This window comes from Macrobrachium rosenbergii, chromosome 19 (genome assembly GCF_040412425.1).
Source record: "Macrobrachium rosenbergii isolate ZJJX-2024 chromosome 19, ASM4041242v1, whole genome shotgun sequence".
Lineage (NCBI taxonomy): Eukaryota > Metazoa > Arthropoda > Malacostraca > Decapoda > Palaemonidae > Macrobrachium > Macrobrachium rosenbergii.
The window spans coordinates 30,721,759-30,734,859 of NC_089759.1; the positions used below are offsets into that span (position 1 = coordinate 30,721,759).

At 36.9% G+C, this 13,101-nt stretch overlaps 1 protein-coding gene across 4 annotated transcripts in view; it reads left to right on the forward strand.

Annotated features, from left to right (window-relative positions):
* The first annotated feature begins 6,545 nt into the window (after positions 1–6,545).
* milt (trafficking kinesin-binding protein milt) overlaps positions 6,546–13,101 on the forward strand; it is a 349,817-nt gene continuing 343,261 nt past the window's right edge. Inside the window, exons 1-2 of one of the 4 annotated variants that reach the window (XM_067121433.1) lie at positions 6,546–6,569; positions 7,158–7,475. In XM_067121433.1, the coding sequence (XP_066977534.1) occupies positions 7,410–7,475 (66 nt within the window). In that variant the 5' untranslated portion in view covers positions 6,546–6,569; positions 7,158–7,409. Of the gene's footprint in view, positions 7,476–13,101 lie in introns of all 4 variants that reach the window. The other 3 variants (XM_067121432.1, XM_067121431.1, XM_067121436.1) reach the window with 3 other exon arrangements.

The window sequence follows — 13,101 nt, forward strand, 5'->3', positions numbered from 1 at the left end:
TGATTGCCACAAGGACCACTTAATTTCCCAGTTCACTCGTATCTGCTACGGCATATTTTTAAACATTTACGGAGCACTGCAAGCAAACAAAATTGTAAAGGTTTCTTGTAATTTCTTCCCAGCGAAAAAAATTGTGAAACGGAGCTACCGATTTCCGTACTCAGAATCTTCAGAGAGAGAGAGAGAGAGAGAGAGAGAGAGAGAGAGAGAGAGAGAGAGAGAGAGAGAGAGAGAGAGAATGGGGCTGAGGGTTGCTTTGTGGATGGAAAGAGGAGACAAAATTATCTGTGATCCGTCAAAATACTATCATATAAGAAAACACCTGGGTGCAGCCATTCACCAGATTCTCTCTCTCTCTCTCTCTCTCTCTCTCTCTCTCTCTCTCTCTCTCTCCACTCACACATGTGTATATATAATTATATATAATATATATATGTATATGTATGTATCTAAGTATGTGTGTGCGCGAGTAGTGTGTGTATACACATTTATAAATACATATATGCAATCATATTTTCCAGTTCATTGAGTTAATCCTTCACATTTTGCAAATATTTATGTCTTCCACTTTAGTTAGTTTATTCCCTTTAGTCCCGGCTACCGTAGGTCTTTAGGTTTATTTTACATCGACCTTGGGATAAAGGAAATTATTTCTTAGAATTAGCAACTTTATGTAAAGGTCAGATTTCCTCCAAGTTTTGTGCTCATGTCTCGAATACTTTCTGGCCACATAAATTAATGTTCTCATATTCCAATCAGCTATGAGATCGCCTATAGTCCCGATTTTAATCCCTTTTTTCATAAAGGATCACAGTTTCTATGCTAGAGTAATTCTTGAAGGGCCAGAAATGAAAATTCTTTCTTGGTGAAGTAACTATTAAGGTCCGTAAATGAAGTATATTAGTGACAATATTTCATTGCTGGTGTCGGGCTTTAAAAGACGGTGCTGTAAAACTAGGGAGAACTCACTTGGGATGAGAATAGTTCACATTTTAATATGTAAGCACATACTGATATGTGCTGGCATTAAAATATGCGTAAAAATTACGTACACTGTGCTGTTTTATTTATTTGAAGGCAAAGTTTGGTAAACGGTCGCAATGTGTGTGCACTAATCATGTTTGAAAAATATATTCACGTATCGTGTCCTTTCGATTAGTGTTTGTTTAAATTAAAGCATGGTAAGAAGAAATGCATAGCGTTTAGGTCACGTCATGTGTACTTATTGATAGTATGAATGAGAATTATATGTAAAAATTTCGTGTTCTTGCCTTGTGTTCACATGCAAATGAAACTTGGTAAATGTGAATTGCCAGGGGGTCAAAGCAACAAGTTAATGAGGGCATGTGGAGAGCCGAGTGGCGTTAAGAATGGAGAGGCCATGAAGTCTGTCACGCAGTGCAAGAGGTGCTAAGACAGGCCAGCTCAACGTATGCTTAAAGGGGAAAGATGGCTGCGTGTGTCGGATTGTCCCTCCTATCTGCGCTGGCATACGGGAAGAGGAATTTTGGTTTAGCAGACGTGCAGTTCTTTTTAAAGGACAGTTATTAGTGCTTGATAGTCTCTCTCTCTCTCTCTCTCTCTCTGGTGAAACTGGTAGTACTCTCGGCTCATAACTGGCGAAGCAGTGTTCGTTTCCCGAGTTGGACAATGCTAACAACAGAATGAGCGATATTATTTGAAAACCCAGAATGGTTATTTATATTACTTGAAAACCCAGAATGGTTATTTTGGCCCAAGCAGTGAATATGGTACCTGGCTTTTGGTTGGCTGTTGCGGATTGCAGGTGGGATTGAAGTAAGGAAGATGGAGAGAAAGCAAAGAATAACATAACAAAAATGGTTAGTGCTCCATTAAAAGGTATACCACCTTATTAGAATTGAAACGTAATTGACCAGACCAGGTATTCCTCATCAGATCGTTGATCTGTCTGTCGAAATAGATAATCAGAATCTATATTTTGGTTCTACTTACCTTCCATTTTCATCCCTCTTTGGAGACGCCCTCTGATTAGACCGAAGTCAGCGTTACCTGCCATTTGTATTTCAACAATTTGGCATAATGGACCAGTTTTCATTGGTGATGAGGCTGCTAACCCATAACTGAGATATATTCAGGAACTCGGTGCTTGGAAGAGCGTAAAGAGGTGAGATGCCGCTTCATATTAATATAGGCGAGTGGAATGAAGGGGTTCGACTCAATCGATTATCATTCAAGCTCATAATCTTCACACAGCATTGAAGAGAATAGGAATTCTAGCAGATGTTACGTGCGTCACCTTGTTTCATTTGGTAATGGCCCTATACAAGTTTGATAAGCTTGGAAAAAACGCGTGTGATTATGAGTCTGTTACCTCATAACTGCCAGGGAATAGTCTTATGCAAAAGACATCGGGTTTTTATTGCTGGAAAGAAGGCAGATCACTTAATTATTCGTGTCTTTGCGTTCTATTTTTATACGCTTTTATTTAGTTTGCTTTTTTGCCTGTTTGTTGGTTTGTTCGTTTGGGTCAAATCCTGTAACTTAATTTTCGACCCGTTCCCTTCATCCAATGGACTTGAAATTTTGCATGGTTACTCAATCCCGGTGACAATACAACCTTACATTATCAGTAGGTCAGCAATGAAACTCTAGTGACCCTACAGTGACTTCTTCCCAGTATCTCAGGATTTGTATGAAACTTCGGATTTTTCATACCTTCTTTGACCCGGTAGAATAAGTTAATAACTCTACGGATTTTTCAAACCTCTGTTGGGTCGGCAGGATTATCAATTTCGTTAGCTACAATCATAAATCGGTTATAAATCGGTTGCAATTTCTGTCAAAACTAAAAAGTATAAAATAAAAAATAAAAAAATTTTTAAAACACGCTTTTATTAAAATGCACTAAAAGTAAAAATAATTTTTTGAGACACCAGGATTTTCTTACAGTTAATCATGTCTGCAAAAATAAAAGCATGGCGCCAAACATGGAAGGAAATGCTACAGGAAATAAAAAAAAAATGTATTTTTTTTTTATTAGCATTTCCTTCCGTGTTTGGCGCCCACGCTTTTATTTTTGTAGACATGATTTATTGTAAGAAAATCCTGGTGTCTCAAAAAATTATTTTGTACTTAATAAAAGCTCGTTTAAAAATTTTTTTCTTTATTTTTTTTTATTCCAACATTCGCTCGATAAATTTCTTATAGAGCTCTTTTGTTATTGGTTTTATATTTTATACACCAAGGCAAGTGATGCTAAGTAGGTTGTTTGTCTTTATTCTAGATTTTGTGACCTGCTCCTTCACAGAGAAAGTAATAGCTTCATTCGTACGTAAATGCAATGGTATACCTGGTATTTCTGTAAGAAAAAAAAATAGACTCGTCTCAATATTGTGATCTTGAAGAAAAGAGGCTATCTAGTCGAGTTAGCAGAAACCTTCGCGATCCTCACACCGAGTATGTGCAGTGTTAAGTACTTTGATCACTTATTAGGCATGAATCCTAACAATATCTACCCAAGCTTAATTTTACCCGGGACACAGCAGACTTCTTGGACATGTTCCCTGGACCCTCGAAGCGTGATTGATAAAATACCTAGGCATCTCAAACCTAACCTATCCTGGGATCCAGCACCATACCTGCTGAGAAGGTCGGGTGGGAGAGAGGTTGGTAGGCCTTGCCTGTAGATTCCCTAAATGGACGGCTTGACCTAACAGTGATATCGGTAAATCATAAAATAAATAAGCTGACCCCTTACAGGACTGTGTCCTATAAAACAGAGAAAGATGGGGAGGGGGAATGCTCCCTCCCCTGGCCTAGACCCCTAAATGGGTAGCCACTTAATAAACAAAATATATACTCCGTCGCCAGGTCTGCGCTACCCCGCCAGACTGGTTGTTTGATTTGGGACATTACTTGTCAAGTTTTAGGTATTCACTTCATGGGATACTTTATTCACCAGCAGAATATACTTGTGCTTTGAAGCAGTAAGGAGAGAGAATAGATATGCCCCTTTTTCCTTGGTTATGTATTTTGATCACGTCTCGTCGACGTGCATTATTTTACGAGTCCAATTTAATTTTCAAAACTCATTGATTTTTTGGGTGTGTTATAAAGTAGGTAACCATTGTTACTCATTATTATACATTTTGGGCACTGTTATTCATAATAATGTCTATGGATCAAGCCAAAAGACAATGCACTTGTAATTGATGAGTTCAGTTACAATTCATTATAAGTGAATATAATTTTAAAAGTTGAATAGAGAGACAGGTGCCACTTATTGCTTAAAACAGGTCTCTTTAAGGTAGCATTGCTACCTTTCAAATTTAATAGCATCATCAACATCCATGTCATTACCAGGAAGACTGTTTTGCAGTTTTGCAGTAAAGGTAACAGGATATTGCTGTTACTGGACAGCTAAACTACTATTTGCTCCAATAAACTAGTATGCTGATGCTGTGATAGGAGTAAAACTAACTCACGTTAATGGCGCTTTACTCAAGCAATGCGAGAGACGGTATATTTTTCCCAGTGATGTCAATCATATGGCAGATTGGAGTCAAGAATTCGTCTGACAGTGATCTATAACTTATTTACCATTGCTGTGAATAATGAAACCACCTTTACGAACCATGTTATGTAGGAGACAATGGCTTGAAATTCTGCGTGGAAGAGGGCTATTCATCTGGAGATAATTTAAGATTATCGTCTCTTAAATTTTATGAATATCGAGCGACGTTTTGCCTGCATATGAATATGTAGATTTTCAAGTACCGCAAAAAATAAAGATAAAAAATCAAAGGTCATACCAAGTATCGTCACGTGCCTCTAAGGCCGAAAAACAAAAAGCAGATGAATTGATACTTAGGACCTCATTTTGCAATGTGGTGCATCCTACCTGGTGGATCATACGTTTGGGGGCTCCCGAAAATAGCCCTCCCAAAAAAAAAAAAAAAAATCTGAGACGGTGCTCTTTCTTGACAGAGTCAAGATTTAGATTTTCAAGGCCATGACTGAGGTAAGTTAAAACTAGAAAAACTTATAGTCTGGGAACCTACCAAAGTGATTTAAGGATCACCAATATACCGGAGATAACAATTCTACTGGATGATACTTGAAAAGTATGGGAGAGCAAATATATCCACAGATTATGATAATACAGTATCTACGCAGATTTGTAGAAAAAAATAGCTGAAAAAAACGCTTAAAACAAAAGTATCGGAGCAGAAGATAATGCCAAAGAAAAAAAAATTATGCAACTGAAAATACAAATACGGGTGTTGAAAGTAATGATTAGAAAAAGATGCTTAAACCCAAAATACAATTATGAGTGTTGAAAGTAATAAGTAGAAAAAGCTGTCTAAATTCGTTGAAATAAATGCCTACACTCAAAGTGCCAATATGAAAGCTGAAAATAATGCCCGGAAAAAGCTGCCTAAGCTCAAAGTACAAATATGGGAGCTGAAAATGCTGCGTAGAAAAATCTGCATGAACTTGAAAGCACAGGAGCTGAAAATAAATTAGTCGGCCACATTAGAAAGCATTAAAGGATGATGATTGACTTGCATTCTGCACCCAACATTATCTTCTGAAATATTCAGGGCGTCGCATCGCAGCCTTTGATTGATTGCCGATCATGTCCTGGTCATCCATTCATCTGTTTCTTGTGCATCGGCATTACAGGCATGTGACAATACCTGGTATTACCTCGGCTCGGAGCTCTATATTTTTATTCACTGTTTTTTCAGTACTTGGAACTATAAACATGCGACTGTAGCTCGGTATCTGTAAAGACATAATAGAGGAACTTAATAATTTGTTTTGCATTAGCATAATTTAGATAGTTCTCCTTGTAAATACACTTTGAGTAAAAACGATAGAATTGTGTTGCTCTTATAAGAAAGAATCACAAATTTCTGTTTGGATAAGATAAGCATAAATTCTTTGTGTGCATATGCAAGGCGATAAGGAATATTTGATCATTGATTTATGTTGTTTCTTTTGGAACTGGAGATAGTAAGTCAGCCATTCCTCATTCGATTCAACGAATTTTTTAGCAGTTTTGTGTTTTTGTGCTACAAATGTTATTTATTTATATTTATTATTTTCATGAAAACACTAGAGCGGATATTCCTCTTGCGATTTGACTGGTTCAACACAAAACTTTTTATGCTTTTAATAATTTTATATAAGGATGAGTTCTTATGTTTCGTAGGTTCTTAAGATTTCGTGCGATTTAACGAACTACAGAAAAAAAATGCTTATTTTGAATTTTTATGTTCTGTTGCTACTTTCTTAAAGTTTTGAGACATTTAACTCACTGTGCAGTAAATGTAAGTTGTTCTGTTGGATACAGTCTATATATAAAGCAGTTCTTACGTTACGTGGGTTCAAGAAATACGTTATCTTTGGGTGGCCTACGTGCCCCAGGTTTGGTTTGACATGAAAGTGAATGACTTCTTAACATTCAGCTACGGTCAACGTGCATGCTTGTCTGATATGCCGCCGCATCCTAATATTCAAGGGTTACATAGGTGGAGGGATTGCAGAGGCTCCGCATTCTGCGCTGAGGTGTTTTACGTCAAGTAACTGAACTGTGTCGTGCCATAGTTTTTTCGTAAATTTCTCACGAATGTCAGTGGATCGTCCTGATTTTCTTTTCTGCCGAATTCTGTGCTGAGTTGTATTATGTGCAGTAAATGAACTGTATTGTGACATAACTTTTGTAGACAAATAGACAAATTTCAGTGGGTTTTCCTTACTTGATTTTTTGTATCGGTATTGTGTGTTCAGAGTTATGAGATGCAGTGACGGTGGACATCAGGTAATTTCGTTTCCATACGTGTGGGAATATTTAGTCGGTCTTCCTAATATCATTTCTCAACAGAACGGCGTACCCAAGTGTTACGACCTCATTCAAAGAAGTGCATCGTAGTAATTTTTATAGAAATTCTCGACAATTTTGACGGGCCCTTTCCAGCCCGATGACTTCCAAACTTTAGCAGGGCTAAACCGTATTCGTTTGAAAGACTTTTCCATCATGACCTAGATAAGGTTTATGTGATAAACGAACGTAAAACTGTAATAAACTATGTGCCCTTTATGACAGCTTTTGTAAGTTTGAGTAATTTTTAGTGAGTCTTGCTAATATAATTTTTCTTATATTTGAACAGAGACTGATATTATATCTTAAATGGTATTTCACCAAAGGGTGGATAAAATTTTTATGATAAACACTCGAATGTATTTAAGCTTTATACATGGGCATCTTTTATACACTAAAAGAATTAGCACTTTTATAACACAAAAAAGCAAAAGAACTCCAAAATAAGATCATTGGCGATTTGCTTGTGTGTTTAACTGGCATCTCAACTTAAAAGTTGTTAAATTACCACCAAGGTAACCCAGAAAGTACATATTTCAAAATGAAAAAGGATATGTTGGTGGACGCATTTTCCCTGAAACTTCCTACATGCAGTCACTCTTCTATGGTAAGTTTAATATTTTATTGTTTTATTTGATTCACGCTGTGTTGAAAGCCGAAGGCTTACACGTCCTGGAGTTACACTTCTAAGGGAAAAAAATTATGGTATAAGATAGACACACACACACACACACACACACACACACACACACATATATATATATATATATATATATATATATATATATATATATATATATATATATATATATATACACACACACACACACACATACACGTATAAATATACATGTTCAATTTTGTCCTTATTTCTGGCACGTTTGGTTATAGAATACTTAGATAACAGAAACTTTTCGCTATGCTCTTTAAAAAAAAAGGGTGGGTAAGAGAATACACGTAACATACCAGAATGTGTGTACAGTGTACATACGTCTATTTATCATTAACGGGTTTGTTTTTTTGAAGTAGGAGAAACAGAAAGTGAGACACTCTTTTATGTTAAAGATACCTTGGCAATAGTTTGTATTTCGGCGCTGTCTTTCTCAGTGCAATAAAATCTCTTTGGTTTCTCCATCACTCGCCGGTCTGAAGAAACTGTATTTATGACCGTGTTAAAGCAATCGTGTCTTTGTTTACATTTCGATTTCTCTGCAAAGCTTGCTTCTAAATGAACACGCCAGTGCAGCATTTATTCTAAAAATAAAAGAAGCGATTCAATTGAAGTTTTGCCTATGTCATATGGACAAGTTCTTGAACAAATAGTCATATTCGACGTGAATAAACTTGTTTTCATTCGTTGCTGTGGAGTTGGTAATCTGGTGCTGTGCTGACAACAGTCGAGGTTTGAGTATATTTGCTTTGATTTGTTCCAGGGGATAGGTGAAACTTTCTTGTTTTGATTTACATATTTATGGAAAGAGAGATTTGGTGGTATTTCATTTTAAACCCAGATTAACCTTCTTCCTGATGAAAGTGGAAAATTTTGCAGTAAAATCAAATGAACTCGATGTTCTTTCAATAGTAAGATGCATTGTCTGTTCGTGAAACTTCTCTCTGTAAGGAAGAGAGTCCACAATAGACCACGTTTAGACATGCCGTCGTCCAGCCGGGGCTAGCTTCTCTCACTCCTGGCCCCTCAAGAAGCATGCAGAATAGAGCAACCTTTAGCCACACTTTGGGATATAATGTCTCTAGGGTCAGGACGTGCCTTTTTGACCCTCTCATATATTACCGTAATTTTAGACGGTATTATTACCGTGGTGTTTAAATATCTGATTTCTTTTCCCCCCAGAAATGTAGCCATTAACTTACAGACAACAGAGGATTCAGAATTTTGCATGGGCTAGATGAAATTCATTGCAATTTCTAGTTCCCACTAGAGAAATTTCCAGTTAATATAATTGCAAGATTTTCAGCTGCAAGGATGAGAGAGAAAATATTCAGTAATATGTAGAAGATTATGATGTATTAGCATTTCCTTTATTGCCTGGTACATATTTTGCTAAATTTTATGCACGGCTTATCTTTCGGCTAATCAGATTTTTGCGCAGTGCAGTGATTAACTTGTATAATTGAAGGAGAAAATGTTATTTTCATTCCGAGCTGATTCGTAAGTTAAATCTTTATATCTCAGTCTCGAAATTATTGGAAGAAGTTTTTTTATTTCTTTAAAAGTAGAGGAAATTGTTATCGTCAAGAGTCTCTGTGCATTTGTTTATGTTTTGTTGAAACGATTGCATGTTTTTTTTTATTGCCGTTAAACATTTTTTTTTAACTGAAAAGAACCAATAATCAAAATGAATCAGGCCATAAATCTTAAAGGTGGAGAAATGTTTTTCTCTTGCCAAAGGGCTTTTAAAGGAGAACTCGCCTTCAGGAGGCAGGCTGTCCAATCCAAAGCATCGCCTGTTGCCTCCCCGTCAATACTACCCGACGGTGCTGGATTATGATGCTGCTGCAGATGTTGGCAGATGTTGTTTTGTGCGGTTGTGGGGGCTGACGCCGGAAGGAGAGACTGAAACGGATGTTAGATGCTATAGTGTCTAGACGTTCCTGACTAACATTACATAGTCCTCCGTCAGCTATTCGCTAGTTTCATATTTTATTTTCTTAAGGGGTCCATTGTTTCCACTATTTCTTATTTATTGAGGATGTTTTAATGCACTTGTGTGAATTAGTTGCTACGAAGAGGTGCTGAATAAAGATGTTTTGGATAAAGGGTGATGTTAACCAGTATTACATACTGGGTTTTCCAAAGTCATTGATTTAATTTTTGACTATGTATTTCATTTCCGCTAACCAATGAAACGTCCACAATTCATGAAAAATGTGTTTTATTTGGGGTGTAGATGAACTGTGGAATTAATTTCCCTAAACGAATGCATTTTTGCTGTGATCTAACAACGCAATATCGAGTTCAGGCTCCATAAAAAAAAACAGATTATCAGAGGAAAACCCTGTTTCGGTTTTATTGAATATTACTGCAGCTGAAGTATTAGTATCATCCGAAATATATCGCAGTCTTTTGATTTAGTTTTTCGGTCCCTTAAATATATTTCCCAAAATTTTAGGCGTGATATCGTTCCTCTAAAATCCCTTGGAGTCCTAGATTATTGATCAATGCTGGTTTTATTAGTTTTCTGAAAAGAAAACTATTGTGCCGGCTTTGTCCGTCAGCACTTTTTCTGTCCGCCCTCAGATCTTAAAAACTACTAAGGCTAGGGGGCTGCAAATTGGTATTTTGATCATCCACCCTCCAATCATCAAACATACCAAATTGCAGCCCTCTAGCCTCAATAGTTTTTTATTTTATTCAAGGTTAAAGTTAACCATAATCGTGCAATTGTCATTGATATAGGACATGCCACTACCTGGCCGTGGTTAAAGTTTCATGGGCCGCGGCACATTTTTTTACTTGATTTTATATTGCAGTTAAGCTGTATAAAAGAGAACATAAAGTGTCAAGTGAAATTCTGGGCACTTGGGAAGTTCCATTCCGATGTTACTGAACATCATTTGGTATTTTCTGTTGGGATGGCTTCATTGTATATTTTAATACTGCCTTATATAAGTGCATTACGTGTCTTGTTGATTGCCCTTCTTAATTTTCATTCCGTATTGCGTCTTAATGGTGCTTCCCCATTGCGTCTTAATGATGCTTCCCTTTTGCGAATGTTGCCAGTATGCTAATTTTTGAAATCCTTAAGAGGAAATGTTACTGAAAGAATTCTTAAAAATGTTGTATTTACCTGTAGTATAGTGGAAATATTGTGTAATTGTTCATCGCTTGAAAGAAATGTGACAATGATTTTATTTGGAAAATGTTGTGCAAGTGAAAAAAAGACGAGGGGGCAATTTTCAAAACAGTATTTAGATTCTTATTCCGGTAATGATCTTCATTCCGAAAATTATTGCTATTTTCACTCATCGTTATCCATCACCATCATCGTCTCAAAGGCCGCGGGACTGGAAGGGCCTTTGTGAAATTCCTGTTGTTTCCATATCTACAAAACTCTACTCATCTCCAACTTGCTTTTCATAATTCTCATCTAAGCAAGTCGTGGTTTTATTTAAGTCTTCAGGTGTCCAAAGGCTCCTGACCCATACTGTCTCGCACTTTTCTCCCCGCGGTACGAGGGACATGTCCAAATCCTCTGTATGTCCCCTTCATCATCATCATCATCATCTCATCTACTTATGGAACTTCAGCAGCATCCCCTATTATTTCTCACTCTATCTTGCCATCATACCATGATTCGTGTCCGCATCGTGTTCTTACAGAAGTTCAGATTCATACTAGACTTCGTAAGACCTTACTGCTGTACGCAATTCCGGTCTATTTCGAAGCTTATTCAGACTACGGATAGTTTGATTTTGCTTTTTAAGTCTTTCCCAAAGTTGAAGGTGAAGAGAATTGATATTACATGTCTTTATAAATATTTGCTTCGTTCAGTGTTACTTCATCTTTCTGTGCATTATCTTCTTCATTATTTCTTGTTCTCCTTACATTTAAGTTAAGTCCCAACTCAAGACATTATACATTCTTTTAGGCAAGCTTTTTAAATCTTGTGGAGTTTTACTGATTAAAACAGCATCATCTGCGTATTCTAATTCTGTCAAGCTTGTCTTTCGTCTCCAGACACTTTACAGTGTAAAAGTACCTTATTTATTATTTTAGTTATTATTATAAGACTTTCTGTCAATATCCGTCATCAAAATAATGTATTTCATTCTTTATGTTGTGTTTAAATTCATGTATCAATGGTGGTGCTTTCTGTAGCCAGGGACGCGTTAACGGATAATTTCTATAATAAAAAGCTTTGATGCTAATTTTAGCAGGCCCATAGAGGTTGGTTTTATATTCTAAATTTAGAACAGTGCATTGTGAAAGGATGGCCTCGATATTTTGCGCGTCATAAATTGACAATTAGAGAGAAAGAGAGAGTGAGAGCTAGATTTGACAGGGGATTCATGATAGAGAGAGAGAGAGAGAGAGAGAGAGAGAGAGAGAGAGAGAGAGAGAGAGAGAGAGAGAGAGAGAGTCCTCTAGGAGAGGTAGACAGGGGAACTGATTATGAATAAAATATGAAAGTATGATCATATTGGTTGACTCATGAGAGAGAGAGAGAGAGAGAGAGAGAGAGAGAGAGAGAGAGAGAGAGAGAGAGAGCTAGGGTGGAGTGGTTGATGCTGACGAGAGAATGCAAATGCCGCGTATCTCTGTTCCATCTAGCGCTGGTTGCAGAAATGTCCAACCCTACTACCATGACTTGCGGAATACCCTTGACAATGGCATTGTTGCTGCCATTGTGCTGACACAAAAGGGCTGAAACTGCTTCAGCGATCGCCAACTCTCAGCTTGCAGTCGTCCATTGACTCTTCTCAAACTGCTTTACTTCCCTCTGTAGTTGCATTGATTTTAACCGAAGGAAATTGGTCAATTTTTATACAGCATGAAGATGGTGCGTAGTATGAGAATTGCCCAACTGATGTTGAGTGGTTTTCTGAAATCGAATTAAGTTTTACATTTATGTTATGAAGTGCTTTTCTTGAAATTTTTTGACAGTTAAATACCAAAATGTCCTTTTATTACCGTTGCTCTTCGTAATCGAACATTACGCACATTGATTAAAGTAGAAGTATATGTCCTTGAAGGTCGGTTCATCTCACCGTTGCGTTTATTACTCATGTGTTGTGACTTTTGGATTTATGGGGTTCATATTATGGTGGAATAAGAAGTAATTTATGTCATTAAACAATTTGAATAAACTAGCTTAATCTGTTAATGGAGTTATGATTTTATTGCTTGGGTAGTCGTACAACACTCCGAGTCAATGATTCAGCGTGTATGGGTAACGCAGTAATGATCGTGAAGGTCATATAGTGCCTGTTGTCGACTGCAAACTATTTTTGTATCTGAGAGCTTCATAAACACATCGATTGCTTCCATCAAACTAATAATTTCGTAAGTCTTTTTTATATTTTCACATATGATGGCATTATGCCCAATGCTTCGAAAGCCTTTTTTCTCTACGATTGTTGGAATATTTTTCTGTCTGAATGACAGTACCATTTCACAGTCATTACTTTAGAGACGTAATGCAGGTTTGTGATTTGGAATTATAACTCACATGATAGTCGGAAGATATGTAAGGCCATCTTCTATACGCTCT